Source organism: Microcebus murinus, chromosome 12, assembly GCF_040939455.1.
Source record: "Microcebus murinus isolate Inina chromosome 12, M.murinus_Inina_mat1.0, whole genome shotgun sequence".
NCBI classification, from domain to species: Eukaryota; Metazoa; Chordata; class Mammalia; order Primates; family Cheirogaleidae; genus Microcebus; species Microcebus murinus.
In genome coordinates, this window is record NC_134115.1 from 67,087,644 (window position 1) to 67,115,207 (window position 27,564).

Sequence of the window (27,564 nt, forward strand, 5' to 3'; positions counted from 1 at the left end):
GCCGACCCCGCCCCGGCCCGCTCCACAGTCGCCGCTCGCTTCCGAACGGGAAGCCCTGAGAGGAGAGTCTCAGAAAGGAAGCGGCTGGCGTCTTCCTCAGCGTTGCAAGCCGCGCCATGCTCGCCCTCCGGAGCGGCCTGGCTCGGGCGCTGGCGGCGCGGATGCTCGCGCCCCAGGTACGGGCCACGGGGGCGCACCCGCCCACTACCCGGGGCAGGGGCAGGGGCAGGGGCAGGGGCAGGGGCAGGGGCAGGGGCAGGGCGGGTGTCCGCAGGAAGCGCCGCGAGCCCAGACCTGAAGCATCCGCGGGGCCGCCCGGTTCTCGAGGGAGCCTCAGAGTCCTGAGGCGGGGACCCCGGGACGCGCGTGAGAAGGGCACTGTCAAGGCAAGGGTGCCCTGCCGAGGTCGCCTCCTGACCGCTCGCGGGCAGCCGCGGACAGAGGGCTTTTCTGGCCTGGATGCCGGGCGGCCCCGAGGCCACCCCTGAAGCGGTTTTGCAGCCCTGCGCCGTCGCGGCTGCCGCTCACCGAGCGCTGGCCACGTTGCCGCCTGGCGCAGTCCCGGCTCCTGTTGATTTGTGGCGTTACAGGCCACCGCCTCCTCCAGATTTCAGGTTCAACAGGGGAAAGGCCAACCTGCCGCTTGTAGCAGAACCGGCCTTCTCGCTTTGAAACGAAATACACAACTTGCCAGCTTTTTCTGGAGAAACTTGAGGCGGCGGCCCAGGGTCCCGGACCCTGCCCAGTCACCCTGCCCAGTCACCGAGCCTTGTCCGTCCGGTTGGTCCCCAAGCCAGGCAGGGTCCCGAGCCCTGGAGCCAACATGATAAACTCTCTTAACCTTCGATGATAAATGTACAAAACAGCTTACGATTCAGCCTTACCTGTCGCACATTGGCCTATTGATTTCTTTTCTTTGCGGTGTTTTGGCCTTTACTCCTTTCTCAAGGGAAAGGATGGGAAGGGGGTTAACCCATTCCAGAGGCAGACTTTCTGGTGAACACTAAAGAAGACAGTAATGTCCATTCACCCTGGATTAACAATGCAGTCTTTATCCTTCTGATTCTCTCTCCAGTGGGGCAGGGTCAAGCATTATCTCCTTACAGCGTTATTCTGAACTTTTAAATGTCTACCAGTTGTTCTAAGTGAATTGGAAGTCGTTGCTGGTAAGAATGAGACCTAAGTTGGAGGTAAGGGCGCCATGTGAAGCACTCATGATTTCTGTCCCAGCCCAGTTGCAGTCTTTCTGGGACAAAAATCTTTACCGCCCCCCACCCAGCCAGCCACTTGTCCCTTACTGCTGGTTCCTTACTGTATATTATTCCTAATAATACTGTATATTATTATTATATATTATAATATATAATAAAAATGTGTGCCTTTGGCCAAATAATTTGTCCTCCAAATACAAATTAATCGTATCAACCTGAAATGTAATTGTTACAAATGCCCCTTAGGCCCATTTTCTGATTTATGATATTTCTTAAACTATGGATACTAGGCAGTTTATTCTAATTGCATTCTGTTATTAGAGTTTGGTTTAAAAGCACAGAAAGAATGTCCGCTAACAACAGGGGCAGCTGCATTTGATTTTGGTGGTAAACATAGTTATTTAGGCAATAAGAATGTAACTCAGATGTGAATGGAATTAACTCAAGATAGATGATTATCATTAAGCCTTATTATGCACAGTTAAGTAAAATACATATACTGTTGTATTTTGTAAACAAAAATATATCAGAGAAAAGCCCACTGCTCTCTTTAGACATTACCAGGTAGTCAGTGTAAGCCCTAATTCGTCCATAGCTTTGTAGGGACCAAAGCTGCTTTTTAAAAAAATTTCATCATATTATGGGGGTACAGATATTGTTAAAGTTACATATATTGCCCTTGCCATCCCCCACACCCACCCCCACCCACCCCCTCAGGTCAGAAGTTCAAGCATGTCCATCCTCCAGGTGGTGCGCATCGCACTCATTATGTAAGTACACCCCCACTCCCTCGTCCCCCCTCCCACCTGCCTGACACCCGATAAAAGTTGGAGGTTTTTTTTGACATTTTGGTTACATTTTATATCTTTGCCTCTCCCTAGGAAGGGTTAGAGGTATGCCCTTCCCCTCCACAATGCTCACCACATCCCTAAGATGTGGGTCTACCTCCCCCCAGTCCCTGGTGAACACTACCACCATTTGAGCATTGTAGTTTTAGTCAGTACCAATTTGATGGCAAGTACATGTGGTGCCCATTTTCCTGATCTTGTGTGGCCTCACTTTGGATAATGGGCTTAAGCTTAATCCTGGATAGTATAAGTGGTGCTAGCTCCCTGTCATTTCTTAGAATTGAGTAATATTCCATTGTGAACATATACCAAATTTTAATTATCCACTCATGAACTGACAGGCACTTGGGTTGTTTCCATGTCCTTACAATAGTGAATTGTGCTGCCATAAACACTCAGGTGCAGATGTCTTTATAATAGAATGTCTTATGCTCTTTTGGGTAGATGCCTAACAATGCTGTTGCTGGGTTGAATGGTATTTCTATTTCTAGCTGCCAAAACTGCTTTAATAAATTATTCTGGTGTCAGCTTTAGAAAATGGACACATGCTAACTAAACTTACTTAAGATGGATTTGTACATGAGAATGCCAGTTAAGTTCAATCAGAAGATGAATTAGAAATTTATAGTGAATGTATGGCTATTTCAAAAGGAACTAATGATTCTTAAGGAATATTTCCATAAACTTGGTGTAACTGGAAGCATCAAATGCCCTTCTTTATAGTGCTTAATTAGAAACTAATTATGATTCATAAAATTCTGATTCTGAATTTTTTCCTTTTTCAGCTTTCATATAATCTATCACCATATTACAATGCAACTGGATAGGTCATAGCTTCTTATTATATTAGTTACATTCCATTCTTATTTTTGACCAGCAGTTTACTTCATTGAATTTAGGAAATGCTTTGACTTGAATAGCAATTTTCATTTTTTTAAGAACCTAATAGAGTGCTCTGCTAGTAAACATGGTTTTATTGTGCCTGCCAAAAGATGAGAACATTTTGCGAAGTTCTTTTTATATGTATAACTCTAACACATACACTGTTGACTGAAGATGGAATATTGGCAAAATAAGGGAAAACTGTTTATATTAGGTCATTAAATATGAAATGTCCAATTTCGAATCAAAAGTGTATTATATCTCAAACAAGAAGCAGTACAGTTAATCAAAGTATGAGCCTAAATTATCAACACAGTTTTGCCATCTAAACAGTAACTGTTTATGCCAGTAGCAAAGAAGCCTGGAGAGCAAGTGACGATGACCCAGCAAAAGGCATTTTCCACAGTTTGTTGAGAATTCAATCTTTTTCCTTGCAAGAAGTGTTCCAAAGCCGAGAAGAAATGGTAGTCATTGTGAGGTCTAGTGAATATGATGGATGACAGTTTCCAAGTCCAGCCTCTGTAGTATGAGCAGTGTTGTTTGTGTGACATGTGGTGGAGCATTGTCCTGCGAGAGAATTGGCCTACTTCTATTAACCAATCTCAGCTGCTTAATCACATCCCCATCATTTTGTACAGTTGGTTGCAGTAGATATCCACTGTAATCGATTGACCAGGTTTCATGAAGCTGTAGTGGATAATACCAGCACTCCACCAACAGACACCATTAGATTTTTTTGATGAATGTTTGGTTTTGGACTGTGTTTCAGAACTTCATCTTTATCCAACCATTGTGCTGATCGCTTGCAATTGTCAAAAAGAATCTATCTTTCATCACACATAACAGGGTGTAGAAATAGTTCACCTTTATGTTGTGACAGGAAAGAAAGGCAAGCTTGGAGACAATTTCTCTTCTGACGCTCATTTAATTTATGCATAACCCATCTATCCAGCTTCTTTACTTTACTTTGATTTGTTTCAGATGGTCCAATATTGTTGGAATAGTAACATCAAACCTCGCTGCTAATTCACACATAGGTTGAGAAATGGATTCGCTTCCACTACAGCTTTCAGCTCACCATTATCCACGTTGGTGTCAGGTCACCCATGTGGCTCATTTTCAAGATTAAAATCCCAGAATGGAACTTCTCAAACCATGATGTACTGTGTGCTCATTAGCCACAACCTTCCCCAAACATTCAATTGATATTCTGAGCTGTCTGCGCTGCATTCACTCCATGACAGAACTCATATTTGAAAATAACAGGAATTTTTGACTTATCCGTGATTTTACAAAAACTGCTCTAAAAAAAAACTTTGAAAGATAATCATAAGCCAAACCATGCCTTTGAAAGACTAAGGATGTACTTTCACAATAAAAACAAGAAGTGTCAAAGTGAAATGTCAGAGATATCAACTGTCAAACTTAATACTTAAGGAAATCGGACATTTCATACTTAATAACCTAATAAATTTATAAGAATCTTAATTGTAGTTCTTGGGTAAAGGAATATAATGAAGACTCCAGTGGCTTCTTATGAACAATTTTTCAAGAAAAAGTGACTACAGCCCTTGCTAGGAAACTGTAAGTATATATTCAGCATATTGAAGAGTCGTTATCTTTATTGACATCTCTATGTAAACAAATGTAGATGGAGAGTTGGTGAGAGAAGAACAAACACGGATGAGTCTACTGAGTGTACCTTGTATGCAACTCAGATTTGGTTGTAACATAATAAATCCTACCTTCCTCAAAATATTTAAATTTGCCTTATCTTTCTTCAGGTGTGCTCATCTTTTGCTACAGGCCCCAGACAAAATGATGGAATATTCTATGAATTTCGTACCTATTATTTTAAACCCTCAAAGATGAATGAGTTCCTGGAAAATTTTAAGAAAAATGTTCATCTTCGGACAGCTCACTCTGAATTGGTTGGATATTGGAGTGTAGAATTTGGAGGCAGAATGAATAAAGTGTTTCAGATTTGGAAGTATGGTATGAGTCATCCAGCTTAAGTGTTCAGTAAAGATTTTTCATTCTGTTAGATATTACGTGAGACTTAGTTCTTGGATCTATATTTCTGTGGATACATACAAGTCATTAATGAGTAAAACTTTTAGAAAGCAATACCTAAAAAGTAAATTCAATGATTACTTTTCCCAGTGGTACACCTCTAATAACTTCTTGCTTAAATTCTTGACATTTTTATAAATTGGAGAGTGTGGAGTCTCACATATAAAATCATAAAATTGTGAACTAGACTTTCATTCTCAGAAAAATTTTAGAATGGTTATATAGCTTATGAAAAATGTAAAAGCAGTGATTGTAAAGTCCAGGTTGGTTAAGATCGCAAATGGAAAAGAGAAATATCTTTTATTATTATTAAAGCTACTGCTGGATATCAGGGATTTTTGTTTTGTTTTCTTGAGACAGAGTCTTGCTCTGTCACCCAGGCTGTCACTCAGTGCAGTGGCATCATCATAGTTCACTGCAACCTCAAACTCCTGGACTCAAGTGATCTTGCTGCCTCATCCTCCCAAGTAGCTGGGACTACAGGCACATGCCCCCACACCCAGCTAATTTGTCTATTTTTACTCGAGATGGGTCTAACTCTTGCTCAGGCTGGTCTCCAACTCCTGGCCTCAAGCAGTCCTCCCACCTCGGCCTCCCAGAATGCTGGGATTACAGGTGTGAGCCACCATGCCCAGCCTGGGATATCAGTATGTTAATAGGAAAAATTAAACATTTAGGAGCTTTAGGAAAATGGAGGTTCATAGGGGATAATGGTTAACTTTTAAGCCTCACCTAACTCAGATTTAATAATTGTTATGTTTAGACACCACTTTTGTGTCATTTTTATACCCCACAGTTTCAAGGAATTCATTATCATATTGCTCTAGGTAGGCAAAGGAAAATGAATCAGAGCGCGTTCTTCCCATTTTGAAGCTGACCTATTCCTAGGTTTAGAAGAGGAAGGAGGACAAGTTACAAGAATCTCCAGAATGTTTGTAACTCCTGTGTCCACATAAGGACTTGATGATATCCAAAGAACTCTTAATAATTTCATTTAATGTTTGCTTTAGAGTTTTGCCCTATTGTAATAGAACAAGCCCCATTAAAACACAATTCATGTTTTAAATGTGGTACAAGTTGAATCATAGCCTATTATAAAACTAATAAAGTCCTGATATACCTCACTTAAATTGTACAATAAGTGTCATTCCTTGTCCCCAACAGAAACCATATAAAATTCTTTTACCATTAGTCTTGTGAGGTCCTAACAGTAAAAAAAGCACTGGGCCCATACATTGGTAAATGTATTAATATATACCTGTTTGGGTAAATTAGAAGAGAAATAAGTTGTAAAGAAAATGAATGAGTGACAGTAAGTAAGAGAATCAGTACTATTTCTTGGAAAGCTATTTGTTTAAAGAAGACGCTTTAAAAGTACATTTTAATTTCACTTGTATTAAATTTGATTCAAGGTGTGCCTTGACCTGTACCACCAGTACCACCACCTCCAAAGAAAAATAGTCTTTCTCTACACTAGCACTATAAATTAAATGCCTCAATTACATTAATAAGAATAGTCCATATATACTAAGTACTAACTAGATGCCAAACACTATTCTAAGCTCTTTCCATGTATTAATTCATTTAATCCTCATAACAACCCTGGAGGTAGATGTATTATCTCCATTCCACAGAAACTGAGGCACAGAACGATTCAATAACGTACTTTCTCACACAACTGCCTAAATAGTAGAGCCTAGAAAGCCTAGTATATTATGATTATTTGTCTGCATTTCTATTTCCCTTTTAGATCATCAGCACCTTGAGGGCAGACGTTACTTCTATTTATGTTGGTGTCTCCAAAGGCATAACAGTGTTCCCATATGGCACTAGTGAACATTTACTGATTTGAATGAAATCCAAATAGTATGGGTGATTTTAAGTTTAAAATTTTTATTTTTCTTACTTCTCCCATAGATAATTTTGCTCATCGAACTAAAGTTCGGCAAGCCTTGGCCAAAGATAAGAAATGGCAAGAACAATTCCTTATTCCAAATTTGGCTCTCATTGATAAACAAGAGAGTGAGATTACTTATCTGGTACCATGGAGCAAATTAGAAAAGCCTTCAAAACAAGGTAAGTCCTTCCTTTTTAGTCACTTTGAGTTTTAATGAATAAAATACTAAAGAGCTTAAGCAATAAAAACTAATAAAGTTCCACTAGAAAAAAATAAGGTTTATTCTTTGTTTTATATAGGAATATAGAATGATTATTGAAATAAAAATAAATTGGAGCTCTTAGCTAATCCTTAAAGAAATGAGCATTAGATAATTATTTTTCCAAATTGAGGTCTTACATATTCATAAAGCTTAGCTGTGTTACCAAAAACGTTGACACAGGAGAGGTTGAGAAGTTGTACATTGGGAATAGGGAACATGTGTGGGTTAAGTAAGGGATAATGTATGAAATTTTATCATAATTTTAAACTTTTAAATATAAAAGCATTTTCCACAAATTATAAATAATCTTAAATCATTAAGTACATCTTTGATTATAAAATTGAGGGAAACAGTTATTTCTCAGTTTAAAAATAAGATTTATCTTCTTGCTATTTTCACTTCTTGCTGACTTAAGCTATTATCTGAAACCAGTTTTAAACAAAAGTCAGATTAGAAAAACATAAGCTAATTTAAATTTTATTTCTCCCATTATTCCCAACTTTATAGTGTGTTTTAGATTATAAGAAATTTGAAAATTCTTATTTGGATCCTTATCCATTTAGATCTCCCCTTAGCACTGTCTAAATAAATTATAGTTTGCTTCTTGGACAGTGTCAAATCTTGGTTCTCTTCCTCTGTGTTGTTCATGATTTCCGGGTAACTTTTGCATGGTTTTCCTTTACTTCTCAAATCTACTTGTCCCCTAGTTTTTTTGTGTGTGTTTTTTTTTCTCTCCACTGGCCCTATAGTTCTGTCCAGAGGGTAAAATACTTTTCAAGCATTGACCTGGATATTTAGGAAAAATAAAACCATCTCTTTACATTTATTTTTTTTTTCCACTAAAATTCAGAAATATTACTCGAGGTCCATTGTTTGCTTTGTTGTTCCTGTTAGAAATGGAAATTTATAGGAGTAAATTATATAAAGAAAAAATTGAAAAAAAGAATGAAAATGTAGGAGATTGGAACCTTAAACATGGGTAAGGACTTTCTTTGCCCAAAAGCAAAGAAAAAGAATGCAAATAAATATGTCTGCACAACATGTATACATGTATGATCCTCCAAATCTGTATATATAGATAAGCCTTCTATTGACAAATATGATTAGAAATGGCTTGAATGCCTTCTGTAAAATAATTCTTTTTCTTCCTATTCTAGGAGTCTATGAACTGGCTACTTTTCATATGAAACCTGGTGGGCCAGCTCTGTGGGGTGAAGCATTTAAAAGGGCTGTTCACACTCATGTTAATCTAGGCTACATAAAACTAGTTGGTGTTTTCCACACAGAATATGGAGAACTTAATAGAGGTATAGTTTTTCCATTTCTTTTATGAAATTGTGATGTATATTGGTGACTTAATAAGTTCCTTGGGTGAGTTTGTCTTTCTCATTTAGAATATGTTTTATTAATTGCCAAATATTTAGTTTTATTTATAATTTTGAGGGTTGAGAAAACCCGTTATATATCTTATTTAGAATTTTAACACCTTATGCAGCCTTTTTTAAATGCTAAATTACTGTTTTCCCTAATATATCAAAATGATTAAATTTTAAAAACTAAAGGAACCTCAAGAAACAATCTATTCCTTTCATCATCTTTTTTTTCCCACTAAGTGTACTTTCATTGATTTTTTTAAATAGCATTACTTGGGGTAGGGAGATTATTTGACTAAAACAAATAATATATATTTTTTATAAATATTAAAGACCCCCTCATAAAAATTTACCCATGTTCTATTACTTAGAAAGATATATAGTATATATATGTATATATACTATGGTAAATTTACATATATAAATTTAATAAAATATATTTGGAGTATTTAATTTTATTTATTTTGTGAAGGGTATTTAACTTTTAAAGTTGTAAGATATTATGATCAGAATTAAGGTGTTTTTGTGAAAAATTCTGAAAAACACTGTGAAGTTTATCTGAAAGAATAAGTGACTAAGACTAGCTAATAAATACTTGGAAGACTCATAATATCCAGTTGCCCTCTTATCGTCTCCACTTCATATCCAACAGACATCTCAAACCTAATATACCCAAGGTTAAGCCCCTGATCTTTATGCAGAAATTCAGCTTCTAGTAATATATAAGAAAATAGGATATACAAATGTATGTTTAAATGGGAAAATGCATGGAGGAAAAACATTATGAAAATTACTAGATGCCTATCTCATACCCTATGCTAAATAAAATAAAATCAAGATGGATTGTAGATTTCAGTGAAAACAATTTAATTCATAGAATTGCTAAAACAAAAGCTTAATCTATTTAGTAATATGAATTGGAACTAGATTTCTAAGCCAAAAAGCAAATGAAGAAACTATGAAGGGGGAGGAATCAACTGATGATTTTATTATACAACGGCTCAAACTTTCTGCATGCCCTAAATCACCATAAATGAAATACAAAAGCAAAAAGAAAGATTTAAAAGTAGATACAGGCTGGGTGCGATGGCTCACGCCTTAATCCTAGCACTCTGGGAGGCCGAGGTGGGCAGATCGTTTGAGTTCAGGAGTTCAAAACCAACTTGAGCAAGAGCGAGACCCTGTCTCTACTATAAATAGAAATAAATTAATTGGCCAACTAATATATATAGAAAAAATTAGCCGGGCATGGTGGCACATGCCTGTAGTCCCAGCTACTTAGGAGGCTGAGGCAGGAGGATTGCTTGAGCCTAGGAGTTTGAGATTGCTATGAGCTAGGCTGATGCCATAGCACTCACTCTAGCCTGGGCAACAAAGTGAGACCCCCCCCCAAAAAAAAACACCAAAAAAAAAAAAAAAAACACATTAAAAGTAGATACAGATGGCTAAACACAGAAGATGCAGATTAAAAACGAAATGCCATTTTGTAACCTAATAAAGAACTCATATGGATATAGGATTATTAATAGATGTCAGGAAAAAATAAGTACTCATATACTGTGTAAGGTTCATATTAGCCTAATCTTTCCCCCCAAAATTTAGCAATATAAATAAAAAGCCTTAATTATTTTAATTGTCTTTGCCAGTATTATTTCTAGAAAATATGCATAGGTATATATGTGTGTAGGTATGTTTAGTTATACAGGAACAGAATTTAAAAGGATATAAAATATATAGTCATATTTGTATGAAGAGATTAATGGTTTTTTAAGTCTCTACATTTTTCTGTACTGAACATACATAACTTTTATAAGAAAAAACTACTTAAAATGTGTATACACACACTTTTGAATCTTAAATTCATTCTCAGTATGCTAGGAGAATTGGGAATATGCCAGCTATAAATCACTACATCATTTCTCTAGGACAATGTATAATACATGCACTATATATCTGTGTATACACATATACACACTTATGTATATATATGATATGCTGTTTGGTTCTCTCAATTTAAATAATTAGGAGTTGATATAAGGAAATAATCTGATATAGATTGCCTAGATTTGAATCCCAGTTCCACTACTTACTTTTTGATCATAGGTTAAGTGAACCTCACTCTGCCTTAGTTTCTTCATCCACTAAATGATGATAGTCATAACCTACCACCTAGATTATTATGAGGAATAAATGAGTTAATACATGAAAAATGCTTAAAACCAGGTCTGATACATAGTAATCACCCAATAAATGTTAGTAGTAGTTGTCATTGACATTGTTATTATAGATACACATGTAGGTGTGCTCAAATGAAATTTACGTCAACATTGTTTACATTAAGGAAATGTTTGAAACAATGTGGTTTGAACTTTTTTATGTAATACACATGTAATACAGAAATAGATATACATGTATATTATATATCATATATTAATAAGCATAAACATAAACATACATCAGAATACATACATATATATACAAATATGGCAAGAGATACACAAAATATAAGAATAGTTATTTCTGGGTGGTATAGGAATGATTCCTATTTTCTTTTTGTTTATCTGCATTTTCCTATATATTTAACACCTATTACATTGTAATTATTAAAAATTTATAAACAGTTATGTACAAAAACATTCTAGTATTTTAAATCTTTTTGATTCATTTTCCTATTATTTCTTATTCATTAATGCCGTATTTTTTGGAGTCTATTTGTGGTTTATTTCTGCAGTTCACGTTCTTTGGTGGAGCGAGAGTGCGGACAGTCGAGCAGCTGGGAGACATCTGTCCCATGAGGATCCCAGAGTTGTGGCAGCTGGTAAGCTATTTCACTAGGCATAGATTATTTTCAGAACAAATTTGATTCAGTTAATAACTCTGTATGCCTTCTTATGAACCTTTTTTCCAGTTCGGGAAAGTGTTAACTTCCTAGAATCTCAGCAGAATATGCTTCTGATTCCTACATCATTTTCACCATTGAAATAGTTTTCTACTGAAATACGAAACATTTCATTAACTGCTATCAGATGTGTTCTACTAATGGTGCTTAAATTCTCCCAAGAAGGTCTCATTTTTATTTGAAGGAAGTGGTATGTTGATATACTATGTCCCTTGCATTTTTGAAAGCTGTATGTGTCCTTTGTCACCTCCACTTCAGGAAATAGTTCTGTTCACTTTCCCCATGGCATTTTCATATCTGTCATACATTAAAAATATTTGTCACTACTTCAAGATCTTGACTCATTTATTTCAGAATATTTCTTCTCTTTTGACAACCCTTTGCTTCATAGCATTTTCTTGTATTCAAATAATGTTAAATTTTCATGCTTGTGATAATATTTTTAAATTATTAATATGTATTATCAACCTTTCAATATATCTGTTTTATTAAGATTTTGTACAGTAAAATTTATTTTGTAATACCAAATGAGATTCATGAAAATATTAAATATTTCTTTGCTATGGAAAAGTACATTATCATTTGTGTCATCTATATTAACTGTGGTTTTCACATTAGTTATTAGTCACTTATTTGGAAAATAATGGTATGTACTGGTATTAAAACCTCTGAAGACTCGTTTGCTTATGTGCTGAAATGTCAGCCAGCCATAGAGGGTCTCATGGCTAAAGTAGCACTCACCAGATTGGTTTTCCCTCCATATATTGGGTCCTGAAGCCAGGAAGGTGTCTTTGGTGAGGGTGTTGGAAAGTTCCTGGTGCCAATGTCCTTAGAAGCATCATCACTGGGGGTATATGAGAATCAGCAAGCTCAGTAATATATTCAAACCAGGAATTGGGAGGTTGAAAATTTTTTCTAAATAAAACACTTTATTAAAACACTTCCTGTATGTGCCGGGCTCTCAAAACCAAAATGAGTGGAACACAGAAACTACCCACAAGGCACTCAGACTCTGGCCATATATTTGGCATCAAGCTTCCTTTAACTTTTATATCACTGACATGCTTCCCCTATATATAACTCCATAAATCCTACAGGACTAAAGAAAACTCTTGCCTAACAAGATCCCGAAATCCCTGTGTCCCTATGTTTAAAGAACTGGATTGTTACAGAGTAGGAGTTACTTTAATCTAAAAAATAAAGACTAGCTAATATCCACAACTCAACAGATATAATTATAAGAATTATACTCTGTAGAAAATAAGAACATGAAGGTTCTATGCTTTGACAATGTATGGGAGCCCTGTGACTGAATTATAAAACTAGGCCAGGCGCGGTGGCTCACGCCTATAATCCTAGCACTCTGGGATGCTGAGGCAGGTGGATCCTTTGACCTCGGGAGGTCAAGACTAGCCTGAGCAAGAGCAAGACCCCATCTCTACTAAAAAAATAGAAATTAGCTGGACAACTAAAAATATATAGAAAAAATTAGCCGGGCATGGTGGTGCATGCTTGTAGTCCCAGCTACTCAGGAGACTGAGATTGGAGGATGGCTTAAGCCCAGGAGTTTGAGCTTGCTGTGAGCTAGGCTAATACCACAGCACTCATTCTAACCAGGGCAACAGAGTTAGACTGTCTCAAAAAATTAAAATAAAATAAAATGATAAATAAAAATAAAAACATAGCTCTAAAAATCCAAATATTTTATAACTTAATCATATAATTTAGCAAGGGCAGATCATTTTACCTAAAACACATATGGCTGTCCCTCACAACAACAGTATAAAGAGGAAAGGAGCTGAAATGCACAACAGAGGACTGGCCTAGTTCAGGATTAGTTCACCGATGTTCTCTGCATGCAGTATTAGTTTGCATAAGGACCTTAGCCACAGCTGATAAAATCTATTCCACTGTACAATTCTTGAGTTCTCAGGAATCATTGGCTCTCAGCATAGTAAACACCCTTGGTATGCTTCAACCCTCCTCTCTCCTAGGGCATGGAAGACAAGCACATACCTGAAAATATATACTGCTGGTTGTTACAGAGTAAAATCCACAGCTGAAGTTCCAAGCTTGGGTACTTGCCAAAGGGTGGCACAATCAGACTGAATACCAGGGCAATGCAGACAAACAAATGGCAGGACAGTCTATAACCAGGCAGTGATAGGAGAAAGAGATAGTAGAAATATAGCAAGTGTTAGAAAGAAAGCCAAGGGGCACATCCCAGTGAATTCCGCCAACCTCCCAGACCACCCAGCACAGGAATGAGAAATACAGGGCCCATAGCCGAGCTCTACCAATGCATTCTTGGCAGCTGGGAATTAATGGAGCCTGAGAACTAAACCTCTTCCATGACAGCATGATGGCAGAGGCTATGGCCACCTGGCAGAGGCACTAAGCTGGGCATTTCACAGAGTAAACAGTGATCACTTGTCAGGGTGACACAGAACGTTGGTTCCTGCTTCTTCCTCCTGAAGACTGAGACAATGACCCCCCCAGCTTGGCTCAGAGGAAGGCTGAGAGAATAAGGCCTGGACTATGAGCTAGAAAATCCCATTCCTGGTTCTGACTCTACTACCCTTGTGAAGTCACTTCCCCCTCTGGCCTGTTTTCTCATTTGTAATATGTTGACTGAGAATAGATAACCCACTCAGATCCCATACTCTGATAAAACCAACTCCACAGCAATGGCTCCAATCAGAGGCAACTGCAGCTGTTTTTTCCCATGACCACCTCAAAAAGTATAATTATCTTTCCTGAACTTCCTCAAACTTTCTTTCTCCCCATACCTACTCTGAAATAATGACTTGTGCATACTTTATAAGTAAACCCCAAATTCCTTCCTTCCATTTATTACTGAGAAATTATATTTTAAGAATTTAAAGATTCAAATGATATCCCTGGTTCTAAGTATTCTGCAGATTCAATGCAGAAAATTATCATTGAATGAATAATTCTATGAGATAATACTATAATGAAAATTATCTCTTTTTTACCATTCGTACTCTAAGTGGTAATATCATTTTTAGCCATCAACAAAGGTGACTGATGATCAGAGACACTAAATGACTTGCCCAATGTCACATAGTTAATAAGTATCAGAACTAGAATTTAAATCCAGGTCTATACACTCCAAACTCAGGCATTTTGCATATGCCACACAGTCTAAGACCCTTTTTCTATACTTCTTAATTTTATAGAGTGAAATATTTTTATCCCTCCTAACCAAGCAAGTTAGCATGCAAACACTAACTTGCAGGCAATAGTGTAATGAGTTTTCTTTGTCAGCCAATTATATTCTGATCTCCCTGGCTACCTTTTCTATCAGTTTACAAATAAACATCAGTTTAGAGAAAAATCGGTTTTCCAATAAGTTCATATGTTACGTACATCTGTCATAACCCCTCTCATGTTATGAAAGTTAAAAATAAAGCAAGTATTAATGTTAGTCCCCATGCTAAGCACTTACTCATTCTTATTGTCATGATAACCCTATGACATAGGTAGTATTGCTATTCTCATTTTGAAGTAAGGAGATTGAGGCACACAGAAGCAACCTGCCAGCAAATACATGAATGGCAAGAAGCAGAACTGGAATTGAATACATATAATCTGGCTCCAGCATCCGTATCATGACCACAATGTTATCTTCACTGGTCAGAAAGCCTGAAGGTCACCCATGAGGGTAGAGTCCCTGGCCTGGAACAGCACATCTCACCTGAGCAAAAAAATCCTTCCTAACTCCTTCTGGCACTCAGCAACCTCTTCCACAAAAGGGCTGCACACCTGTGTGTGAGTTCAGCCTTTCACATGATAGGAGCTGTTTATCCTGCTGGGCACGTCTGTCTCTATGGATTCTGTGAGAAGCCAACACTGAGGGTCACCTGTCATCTTAGGTATTTTTGACATCAACATGTTCCTCCCTCCAGCATCTTCATCACACCTTCCAATTAATAAGAAAAAAAATGAATACAATCAAAAATTGGGCAAAGACAGTAAACCAGGAGCTTAAAAAATGAAAATGATATGGCTTATAAAATTATAAAAAAAATGTTCCCTTTACAAAAAGTCAGAGAAATGTAATTTAAATCAAGATATTTCTCACCTATAAGGAAATAATAAAGTTTTACAGTATAAAAATTGACAAGAGTATGGAGAAAGGAAATTCCATTCACTGCTGGTAGATCTAGTGAAGTTGACTCAGTAATTCCACTTACAGGTGTGTGCAAGCAGATATGTACAAAGTTACTCACTGAAGCATTATTTATAAAATAAACATATAGAAACACTTAAATATCAATGGAGAAGGAACAAACAATTTATGACATACTCTTTTTTTACAGAGTAAGTAAAATGAATGAACCACTTCTACCTACTTTGTTACTTCTGGCAAGTACGTAGCCTCTTTGAATGTTGTTTCCTGTTTTTGTTTTAATCTGTAAAATGGAAATATCAGCTTCACAAAGTGAAATGAGAGTAAAAAAAGGATAAAATAAAAAGTATAATATACATATAGCACATACCTGATAAAAGACATATTGGAATGTGATAATTTCTTGTCTGTGAAACAGGTATCACATTGTCTTAGAGAAAGATATAGGAATGGGATATATGATTTGAGAATAACAGATGTTTATTTAAACTGTTAAAAATGATAGGGACAGCTAAGTAGAAAGAGGAAAGAAATAAATAAGGGTCTGAGTAAAGCTCTCATTTGTAAAGTAATCCTAAAACAAAGACACTAATAACTTGGATTGACCAACAGGCCCCATTCCAAGAAACGTAGTGACTCAGAAGCAACTGTTTTTCAATGAAAAACTATTATGAAATAGGAATTGTACTGAAGCAGCCTCTAAAGTTATGATTTTCACTAACTTTCATTTCAGTTTTTATTTTAAGTGGGAGGATCTACAAATGATTTCAGAGGAGAAGGAAAACCAGGTACTGTATTTTTTAATATATGATTTTTTACAAAAGTATGAGGAAAATAACTTTTAAAATGAAGCCTATTTCTAAGTAACACTAATAAGCTATATTGAAAAGTTAACTTACAATGTTTTTCAGAGGGAATTTTAATCTGTATAGTTCTGTGTACCCATAAACTATGTCTATCAACCTTCATAAAAGAGTGACATTTGAATTAATAAAGTATATTTGGGAAAATCCTAGGCAGTACCCTAAAGGACCTAATAAGGGGCAAAGGAGATAACAGGCCCCTCTTTTTTTAGACACAGGCTACATGTCCCTTGCATTAATGCTCCAAGCCCTGAATATACTATTGAGAATAAATGAAAGATAACAAATTATAAAGATTCTGTAAAAGCAATCAATGAGGGCCAAGTAAAGCTAAAACAGGTTAAGAAGTTAATTCCTCAGCTAACAGGGACAACTTATGGAGGTGAAGAGAAATACACATGAGAGCATTGGATAATGGGTGTTCATTTGAAAGAGAACCTCATGAAAAAAAGGTCACAAAGTACATAAATGCATAAAGCTATAAGGTGTCTCAGTTTATACCAAGGAGAGAAACCAGCCATATTTAATAAAGAAAATCTAAAATAAATAGCAAAAAGTCCAGAAATACTTTCCCCATAACATTTCTCTCCCAAATGGGAAGCACAGGGATTATTCAAAGACATAGACTTTCAAAGCTCATTTCAGGAAGTAACTGCATTTATTAATGACATGTTTTTAAATGTCATTGGCACTAAAATTCACTTTTTAATTCAAAACCTAAAGTAAGCCAATTCATTTATTATATCTAAAAAGGATGTAATGGATATATAATAAACTTTCATGTTTGTGTTTTAGTAATAATAGTTTCTTTTATTAATAAAAATAACAGTAAATAAAGTTGTGCCATATTTAAATATTGAGCTATTCATAAATCTTTGCTACTATTGATTCTAACAAGGATAGCAACATAAACATACACAGAAATTCAAGGCAAGTTTAAGAAGAGGGATGCAGTGGTTGTTTCTTTCCCTAAAGCATTTAATTCAATGTTCAATGCACACCAGGTGCTTAACACATACTCAGTAATATAAGAAGTTCTCTTTTTAAGAAAAACTGAAAGCTGATTTTGATTTTTATTACCAGTTACTTAATATAACCATAATAGAGCAACCCACAAACATTATAGTAGTAACTCGCCTTTACTGAACTTTTTTCTCCAATACATAGTCCATTATCACAAAACAAACCCAAAACTGTAAGTGAAGTTAACACCACTCTAAATACCTATTGCTTAAATTACAAGAACTCAAATAATAAAAAGACATATGCAGATGCCCCATGAAGGAAAAGCTAGTCTATGCCACCATCTAGTGGCCACAGAATGTAGCACTAGAAAAAGAAAGTGCTTAGCCAGGGATGTAATACCAGAATACAAACATCTAGAGTTTGCATGTACAGCAGCTGCCCTTCTTCTCATAGGCCAGCATAGGATCCACTTCTCCTCTTCCTTCTGCACTATTGCTTGAACTGACCTTTGGACAAAACCGAGCAGGAACACCATCAAGTAGATGATTCCCTTCTTCACTCATCAGATCAGACAAACAATAATGAAAAATTAGTAAAGAAAACCTCATACACTGCTATTAAGAGTATAAATTTCTGTAGAACAGTTTGGCACTATTTAATGAAAGTGAGTATATATATGTATGCATATATATATATACACTCATTTATATACTCATATATATACTAATATAATACTCATATATATACACATATATACATATATATATATATAATTTATGACCCAACAATTCCATTCCTGGGTATATACTCTAAAGTACTGGTTTGATCTTGAGGGACTCTATGGTTAGAATTCAGAAGGTCTGGTAACTTGGATGAGTAAAATTTATATCATTATTAGCACCAACTTCTAACTGAAATTAAGCATTTCCTTTGTTTATGAAGGTAGGTAACAAACCACAATATTATTAAGCAGGACCTGTGATTTTTTAGCAAATAAAAATCATAGATATTGTCAAATTTCATTTTTAGTTGTTAAAAATACATCAAAATTTCTTTTACCTTGATAACTACTTCAAAATTATTATACTCTTACACCTACCATTAGATTGTTATTTAATACCTTGTAAAGAAGTATGTCTATTTCTCTGCCAAGAATTTGCTTTTAGTAATCCTGAGCAAAAATAACAAAGCTGAAGGCATCATGCTAGACTTCAAAATACACTATAAAGCTATAGTAACCAAAGCAACATAGTACTGGCATAAAAACAGAAACAAACCAATGGAACATAACAGAAAACCCAGAAATTAATTGCTGTATCTACAGCCAACTGATTTTTGACAAAGGCACAAGAACATACAGAGAGGGTCAGTCTCTTCAATAAATGATGCTGGGAAAACTGGATATCCACATGCAGAAAAATGAAAATAGACCCTGTAACCTTATACAAAAATCAATTCAAAATGGATCTAAGACCTAATTGTAATACCTGACACTATAAAACAACTATAAGAAAACATAAGGGAAACACCTCAGGACATTGGTCTGGGGAAAGTTTTTATGAATAAGGCCTCAAAAAGCACAGGCAATAAAAGCAAAAATAAACAAATGGAATTATATAAACTAAAATCTTCTGCACAACAAAGGAAACAATCAACAGAGGGAAGACAACCTACAGAAAGGGAGAAGATATTTACAAACTATTCATCCTACAGGGATTAATATCCAGAATATACAAGAAATTCAAACATCTTAACAGCAAAAAAAAAAAAAAAAAAAAAAAAGATTAAAAAATGGGAAAATGGGCTGGGCATGGTGGCTCACACCTGTAACCCTCGCACTCTGGGAGGCTGAGAAAGGTGGATCATTTGAGCTCAGGAGTTGGAGACCAGTATGAGCAAGAACGAGACCCGTCTCTACTAAAAAATAGAAAGAAATTAGCTGGGCATGGTGATACATGCCTATAGTCCCAGCTACTCCAGAGGCTGAGACAGAAGGATCACTTGAGCCCAGGAGTTTGAGGTTGCTGTGAGGTAGGCTGACACCATGGCACTCTAGCCCGGGCAACAGAGTGAGACTCTGTCTTAAAAAAAAAAAAAAAGCCAATGATCTGAACATACAATTCTCAAAAGAAGACATACAGATAACCAACAAACATTAATATATGAAAAATATTCAGCAACACTGATCATCAGAGAAATGCAAATCAAGACCACAATGAGGTATCATCTCATTCTAGTTAGAATGGCTATTATCAAAAATATCAAAAAAAAAATATAACAAATACTGGCAAGGATGCAGAAAAGGGAGCTCTTATACACTGCTAGTGGGAATGTAAACTATTAAAGCCACTATGGAGAACAGAACAGTATGGAGGTTCCTCAGAAAACTACAGATAGAACTACCAAATGATCCAGCACTCCCATTACTAGGTATTTATCCAAAGGAAAGGAAATCACTATATTTAGAGACATCAACATCCCCATATTTATTGAAAGATTATTCACAAGAACCAAGGTATGGAATCCACCTAGGTGTCCGACAACAAATGAATGCATAAAGAAAATGTGGTATATGTACTCAAGCCATTACATCCATATTTCAGCAAGCAGAAATGAGGAAGGAAAAAAGGGAACAATCCCTCCTCTACCCATTTGAGATCAATTATAGGTCATTAAGGCACTGACACTTCCCACTTGCCAAGACTTAATTCAAGGCCACACCAAGCTACAAGAATTTTATTACTAATTTTTAAAAATGGAGGAGGTTGAGGTAGGCAAGAATAATGAGAAAAAGCTAGCAGTTTGCACAATATAGAATACATAGTATATATTCTACTATATTTTACTTCATAGTATTTATTAATTCCTGATACATTTTTTCTTTGTGTGTTCCCTCAGCCCGTATGTTCCAGAGGACAGGAACTCTGTCTTTTGTTCAATCCTGTATCCTGTACACCCGTCTCTGGAAAAGTGCCTGTAGCATAGAAAGAATTTAGTAAATATTAGTTCAATGAGTGAATAAATTATTAATTCCAGGGGAATCAAATAGTCTAAGAAAATATAGATCCAGTCCTGACCCAGTCTTACCTGGTTACAAATAGATATCCCTCAACTGGAAAAATTAAGTCATCTCTCTGGAATTATTAATTTTAAAAAGCCTTCCTTCCTCTGAATAGATGATTCAAAAGCCCTTCCACAAGTCACAACCAATACAACCACAGGTGATAGCCCTGTAATAATCCCCTAGTCCTAATTATGTAACCAATATTAATTAATGTGTGCAATGTAATTATTAGCAAAAATAAACATTAATATGATGTAGACTAATGTAAGTTAATGATGCAATCAATTATTTTTAATACAAACATTATTAGATTCTGGAAGAATTCTGAGGCATGGTATAAAAGAGACATAAATCCTCATCTTCTATAGAGGGAAGTCCATAGGTGCGTTCCATAACTGAAAAGTCTAGAAATAAAAAATGCTATTTAAAAATACTGAGCCGGGCGCGGTGGCTCACGCCTGTAATCCTAGCACTCTGGGAGGCCGAGGCAGGCAGATTGCTCGAGGTCAGGAGTTCGAAACCAGCCTGAGCAAGAGCGAGACCCCGTCTCTACTATAAATAGAAAGAAATTAATTGGCCAACTAATATATATAGAAAAAATTAGCCGGGCATGGTGGCGCATGCCTGTAGTCCCAGCCACTTGGGAGGCTGAGGCAGAAGGATTGCTTGAGCCCAGGAGTTTGAGGTTGCTGTGAGCTAGGCTGATGCCAAGGCACTCATTCTAGCCTAGGCAACAAAGCGAGACTCTGTCTCAAAAAAAAAATAAAAAATACTGAAACAGGCATTAGAAGAAACAGCTTGAAATGCTGAAGGTAGTTACTCTGGGGACCAATACTCCGGGATTGGGAGGACTAGATCAGAAGTCTGCTTTTTTGCTTTTAAAGTTTACACAACTATCTAGTTTCAAATTTTGTATGTTTAATTTTGACTTTTGCATATCAGGCTCGGTGCTGTCATTCCTCTGAGCTCGTAGACAATTTCATCTAAATCTTGATTAGGAACCTTCGGAGGTCACGCTGGGATGGTAATGGGGACAGAAAATACACTCAATGCAGAAAAGAGAAGGCTCATTGGTCTACAGATAAATGTCCATCACATTGTAAAGCCTAACCCTGGCAAAACCCTCCACGATTTTAAATGCAAAGCATTACACAAGCACGCCTCCAGGCTCCATCCTTCCTTCCTAATGGAGAACCACAAGCACAATCCCTACACTTTTACTAATTCTGCACAACTGGGCATTGGAGCGTATGAGGTGGTGAGCCCAGAATGGGGTAGCTGGCCCCACTTCAGCATTCAGCTCATTCTAATGTCACCTCTGACACTGGGGCAAGAACGTTCGAGGAAACACAGAGGGACCCAGGTTCAGCGGCAAAGGCAGACACCAGGCTGGCTGACCCCACGCGACGCGCCTCCCGGTCAGGGGCGGAGTCCACCCCGCCGACCCCGCCCCAGCCTGAGTCAACCAGTTACCCAGTCGCCACTCGCTTCCAGTTGGGAAGCCTTAAAAGGAGAGTTTCAGGAGGGACGCGGCTGGCTGCCTTTCTTAGAGCTCGAAGCCGCGCCATGCTCGCCCTCAGGAGCGGCCTGACTAGGACGCTGGCCGCGCGGACGCTCGCGCCCCAGGTACGAGCCGCCGGGTCACACTCGACCCCTAGCCCCTGGGGAGGGGCGGGGCGCCTGCAGGCGACTCGAAAGTCCTGCGCATGCGTGTTCTCCCCCCACCCCCGCGCGCTCGCCCTGCGCATGCGCCCCGGCGTCGTACGCCCAGACCTGGGGCTCTGCGCGGCTTCGGGTTCCAGTGCGAATCCCTGAGGCCTGTTCCGGGCATGCTGGGACGCGCGTGAGGAGAAAAGCGCTGCCTACGCAAGGGTGTCCTGCCGAGGTCGCCTCCTGACCCACTCGCAGGCAGCCGCGGACAGAGGGATTTTCTGGCCTGGAAGCCAGACGGCCCCAAGGACACCCCGGAAGCGGTTTTGTAGCCCGGCGCCGTCGCGGCTGCCGCTCACGGGGCGCTAAGTTGCCGCCTGGCGACGTCAGGGCTCCTGTTGACTTGTGGCTTTACAGGCCACCGCCCCTTCCAGATTTTAGGTTCTAGTGGGGAGAGGCCAACCAGCCACTTGCAGTAGAACCAGCCTCCCCCTTTGAAACGAAATACAAAACTTGCCAGCATTTTCTGGAGAAACTTGAGGCGGCGGCCCAGGGTCCCGGTGGGTCTGGACCCCACCCGCTCACCAAAGGCTCCTGGCGGTCTGTCCCCAAACCAGGCAGGGTCCGTACCCCTGGAGCCAACATAAGCTCTTAACCTTTGATGAGAAATGTACAAAACGGAGTTTGATTCAGCCTTACCTGTCGCACGTTGGCCTATTCTGTGAATCAACCCCAAAGATTTCTTTTCCTTGCAGTGTTTAGGCCTTTACTCCTTTCTCAAGAGACAACATAGGAAGGGGTTAACCTATTCCAGAGGCAGACATTCTGGTGAACACTAAAGAAAAGCCATTAGTGTCTGTTCACTCTAGATTAACAATGTAGTCTTTATACTTCTGAGTCTCAGGGAAGGAGCAAGGATTATTTCCGTACATTGTTATTATGAACTTTGAGATTTTTAAAAACGTCTACCAATTGTTCTCTTACAAGTTGAATTGGAAGTCGTTGCTGGTGAGAATGAGCCCCAACTTGGAGACAAGGGAGCCTGAAGCACTCATGATTTCTGTCCCAGCAGTTAATTTGTTGTGCAACAAAAATCTCAGCGCCCCCACCCAGCCACTCCTCTCTGCAGTTAACCTTTTCCTGAACTTCCTTATATTTCTTGAAAGATAATTAAAAATGTGTGCATTTGGCCACCTATTTGTGCTCTGAATGTTGTACATACCAGGATGAAATCACTTTGTCACACTCAGACAAAAATGGGGCTGGGAAGGAGGCTCAGGCTTACATGTCTAAGAAGTTTCTAAGGACTTTCTAAAAACCCAAGAAACCCTTTCACATCCTGCATGCGTCTCCTGCTTTCTTGAAGTTTATCACTAGACATTCTTTAGGACTGCAGTAGTTTGGATAAGATGCTCTTGAAAGAAGGCTTGCTCAATAATGACATCTCCACTAATGAACTGACAAGTCTGGTGTAGTGGCTGCTTTTCGCTCCTGAGCTCCATAGTGAAGGAATAAATAATCACTCAAAATACACAGTATTTAGAGAAGGGAAGAGGCCAAACTCTGAAGGAGAAAATTGCCTCCTCAGCTAAGTTCCTTCCTGTATTTATTTCCAAGGACACAGTGCAAGAGGTCAGGGTTGTTTGCTAATTTATCATCATACAAGTCAGCTGTTTTCAGCTGATCTTCGCACTCAGCAAACAAGCTGCTTTGGGCAGGTGTTTTCACCTGACCCTTCATTCACTCTGCTCACGTTCTTTCCATCTGGCCAGCCTTTCTTCTAGGCCCAGCCCCCACATATCCCCTTTTTTATTTAAAATTAGAGGAGTATGAGTAGGAGAAAGATGTAAGCTTCAGCCAGTGTCTTTTATGTAATAGCATTGGGAGGTAATCAATTGGTGGATTCATCCTAGAAAGTAAAAAACAAAGTGACAAGACCAAGCATGACCAGTTAATAGGTATTTCTGGGTGGTCATGGGAATGCACCATATTGTATTGTGTAAGTTGGTAACACACAGAGGAGGATTAGCGTTATGATAAGCTACTGACTCTGATATTAAGCTAGTCTGTTCCATATCCCTGCCAGGACCACGGCAGCAACCATACTCTTCCAGTCCATGTGGGGTCGTTGGTAGACAGAGGGATCTCTGAGTCCCACCATGTTAGGGGCTTAAACACAGTCATCCTCATGGTGTTACATGTTTGTCATGATGGGATCCCGTTGGCAGCGGCTGGAGGGAAAGACGTTTCATTTGTGGAACCTGGCTCATGATGTAGGCGAACTCGTCCTGAAGGGAATCACTCGGAACCTATACAAGTTTGAATATATCCTCTTCCCCATGTTAACTAAATTGCAATCAAAGGCCAACCTCTTAGAATTAACAACAGCTGGGGAAGGCCAGGTTGTTGCGGTCCCATCAGTATCACAATAGCATTAAGAGCTCTTAGGTCCTGTAGTAAACACCACTTATTGTTCTTTTAGGTATGACAAATACAGGAATTTTCCATGGGCTCAGGGAAGGTTCTGTGTGTCCCGCTTTAAGTTGGTCTTGGACAAGAGATTTAAAGTGTTTTAATTTATCCTGCTTAATGGGCCACTACTCTATCCAGATAGGTGAATTAGTAGTCCATTGTAAAGGTACAGGATGTACCTGAGCAGTGGCCCCTAATGAAAAAACTGAGTAGTTAGAAGATTCCATTGTTCTAGCAAATCTCATTCCCATAAAGATTGGCCCTCTCCTAGGCAATGAAGAAAAGCAGATGGTTTACCAGGGGAGGAAATAGAGACCCCTCTTTGAGAGGGGGAGGAGAAGGAGATAGCCTCTTCTGACGATCGGCAGAAGGCGATGGTGGAGAGAATGGCTCAGGATTCAGGAATTTTATGGCAGGGGACGCCAGCTCTTCCAGCAGAGTAGACAGTGGAGGAGGAGCGGGTTCTACTGGATTAGAACCCATAGGAACATGTAAGGGAGCTTGCGCTGTTCACACCAGGCTCCGTGTAGTTAACACTGCAAGGGGCACCAGAACCCCCTGCTTAAGATCCTTCTTAAAAATCTCCCCTACTTGCTCCCAGAGTTCTAAATCTAATGTGCCTTCATCTGGGAACCAGGGGGCAATGCTGTCTTACCGCACATGAGAGGCTTTTGGTTCAAGAGAACACTGGGCTGTCTTTAAGAGTGTTGCAAAGTGCGCAGATAAATTCGCTGATCTTTTGTCAGGTGCTGGCCCATATTAGAAATCCCCTTCTAAATTACAGGCGTTGGTCCCCTTCCCAAAGTAGCAGGCGGTACTATCCCTTACCAGGATGACTCCCCTTGTAGTCCAGATGACGAAAACACTCACTGGACACGCGGATTCGTGGCTCATGTTGGGGTCGCCACTTGTCGTGGCCACTTTTCACTCCTGAGCTTGGTAGCAAAGGAATGAATACTTACTCTAAACACATAGTGCTTAGAGAGAGAAGTAGAGAGGCCAACATCTGAAAGAGAAAATGGCCTCCTCAATTAACTTTCTTCCTGTGTTTATTTCCAAAGACGTGCAAAAGGTCAGGGTGGTTTGTTAATTTCTTTAACAACACCCATACAGGTCAGCTGTTCTCAGCTGACCTTGCACACAGCAAACAAGCAACTTCAGGCAGGCATTTTCGCCTGACCCTTCATTCACCTAGCTCACGTTCTTTCCATCTATCCATCCATCCTTTCTTCTTGGCCCAGCCCCTACACACTGGCTTTGAGCCTCTGGAACCAAGAATTGTTTCTAAGCAGCTTACAGGAACCTCTCACTTTTTGTTAATTAAAGCTTCCATTTACCCATCCCTCACCAGATGCACTGGTGGTTTTCTGGTCTGTTTGTGTTATAATCCTCATTCTCGAGTAAACTCAATGCATTTGAAGATAATTTTCTCTAATGTCTTTTTTTTAGTTTGACAATTTCAAATACAAATCCCTGAAAGTCAGCTTAAAAAACAATTGTTACAAATACCTCATTGGCTCATTTTCTGATGATATATTTGTTTTATTTGTAACATTTTTAAACTATAGATACTAAGCAGGGTTTTTTTTTAATTTTTCATATCATTCTGTTATTAGAGTTTGGTTAAATTGACCCAAAAAATAATGTCTGTCAAAAGAACAGGTGGCTGCAGTTACTTTTGGTGGGAAGAACTGATTTCCAATTAAACTTAGTAGTAGGACAATAGGAACATAAGTCATAGTGGACACAAATGGAATGAACTCAATTATAATTAAGATATTTTACACATAAATAAAATATGCAGACATTTATTTATATGTTGTAATCAAAAATATATCAGTGAAAGAAACCTATTAAAACTGTCCTAATAGATAATTCTGGTTAGTCAGCTTCAGGAAGTGACAACTAAACAAACCTACTTTAAGATGGATTTGCAACTGGAATGCCACGGGAGTGTGTGTGTATACATGTGTGTTAATACATTTATATTTGTATATACTTATATGTATACATGCACACAGACACACAAACTGAGAGGATAATTTCTGACAGGGCATCTTGCTACTGAAAGTTCAGTTCACTCAAGCTCAGAGAACCAAATTAGGACAGCAATTTACATTGTGAGAATACGACTATTACAAAGGGAACTCAAAGGATAAAGGGTTCTTAAAGGATATTTCCATCAATCTGCTATAATTGGGTGTAATAAATGTAATTAGAAACAGTGATTCAGACAATTCTGACTTGTTGATCTCGCCCTTTTTGAACATTCAGTCTCCCCCCATAATACAATGTGATTGGATAGGTCGTAGCTTCTTTTTAAATTAGTTACATTCCAGTCCTATTTTTGACCAGTGGTCTTCATCATTGGATTTAGGAAATACTTTGACCGGAATAGCCATTCCCATTCTTTTAGAAACTTGAAAAAGAAAAGTAGTTAATCTTTATTGACATCTATATATAAACAAATGTATGTAGAGGATTAGTAATAGAAGTACAAACTCAATAGAAGTACCAGACTCAGATTTGGTTGCTACATAATGTAATGAATTCTACCTTCCCAAAATATTTAAATTTGCTTTATTTTTTTCAGGTGTGCTCATCTTTTGCTACAGGCCCCAGACAATATGATGGAACATTCTATGAATTTCGTACTTATTACCTTAAACCTTCGAAAATGAATGAGTTCTTGGAAAATATTAAGAAAAACATTCACCTTCGGACAGCTCACTCTGAATTAGTTGGATTCTGGAATGTTGAATTTGGAGGCAGAATGAATAAATTGTTTCATATTTGGAAGTATGGTATGAGTCATCCAGCTTAAGTGTTCAGTACAGATTTTCATCCTGTTAGATATTACATGAGACTTCATTCTTGGATCTATATTACTATAGATACATATAGGTTAAGTAATATTTTTAAAAAACAATACCAAAAAAAATAAATTTAGT

General features: G+C 38.1%; 2 protein-coding genes and 1 long non-coding RNA gene across 8 annotated transcripts in view; 2 read left to right on the forward strand and 1 right to left on the reverse strand.

Moving 5' to 3' along the window:
• On the forward strand, positions 1-11,771 carry LOC105855727 (protein NipSnap homolog 3A-like). Of its 4 annotated transcripts, none has more exons than XM_076008892.1 (7): positions 2-176; positions 3,923-4,525; positions 4,726-4,936; positions 6,932-7,090; positions 8,331-8,480; positions 11,278-11,364; positions 11,455-11,771. In XM_076008892.1, exons 3-7 carry the CDS (start codon positions 4,810-4,812, stop codon positions 11,529-11,531), a joined length of 600 nt encoding a protein of 199 aa, XP_075865007.1. In that variant the 5' UTR covers positions 2-176; positions 3,923-4,525; positions 4,726-4,809; the 3' UTR covers positions 11,532-11,771. The 4 variants fall into 4 exon arrangements, with proteins under 4 accessions (XP_012592280.1, XP_075865007.1, XP_012592282.1 ...); XM_012736828.3 differs by lacking the exon at positions 3,923-4,525 and adding an exon at positions 1,076-1,190 and having other exon boundaries at positions 90-176; XM_076008893.1 differs by lacking the exons at positions 2-176; positions 3,923-4,525 and adding exons at positions 1,122-1,190; positions 1,929-1,981.
• LOC105855728 (uncharacterized) lies at positions 11,606-22,588 on the reverse strand. Of its 3 annotated transcripts, XR_001146757.3 has the most exons (7): positions 21,965-22,085; positions 15,969-20,401; positions 15,822-15,881; positions 15,164-15,388; positions 13,462-13,592; positions 12,187-12,289; positions 11,606-11,742 (listed from the first exon to the last, which is right to left on the reverse strand). It is a non-coding gene; the product is annotated as an uncharacterized LOC105855728 (long non-coding RNA). The 3 variants fall into 3 exon arrangements; XR_012922120.1 differs by lacking the exon at positions 21,965-22,085 and adding an exon at positions 22,265-22,588 and having other exon boundaries at positions 15,822-20,401; XR_012922119.1 differs by having other exon boundaries at positions 15,822-20,401.
• The window catches only part of LOC105855726 (protein NipSnap homolog 3A), a 15,144-nt gene continuing 9,513 nt past the window's right edge, over positions 21,934-27,564 (forward strand). The window contains exons 1-2 of the mRNA XM_012736825.3: positions 21,934-22,117; positions 27,207-27,417. Coding sequence (XP_012592279.1) covers positions 22,058-22,117; positions 27,207-27,417 — 271 coding nt within the window. The 5' untranslated portion in view covers positions 21,934-22,057. The remainder of the gene's footprint in view (positions 22,118-27,206; positions 27,418-27,564) is intronic.

Excerpts from the sequence above, each read along its gene's own strand:
- LOC105855727 (XM_012736826.3), top strand. The coding sequence starts at position 117 with ATGCTCGCCCTCCGGAGCGGCCTGGCTCGGGCGCTGGCGGCGCGGATG. Across the intron at positions 4,937-6,931 it reads GTTTCAGATTTGGAAGTATG|ATAATTTTGCTCATCGAACT; the intron begins GTATGAGTCATC and ends CTTCTCCCATAG. Across the intron at positions 11,365-11,454 it reads TCCCAGAGTTGTGGCAGCTG|TTCGGGAAAGTGTTAACTTC; the intron begins GTAAGCTATTTC and ends CCTTTTTTCCAG.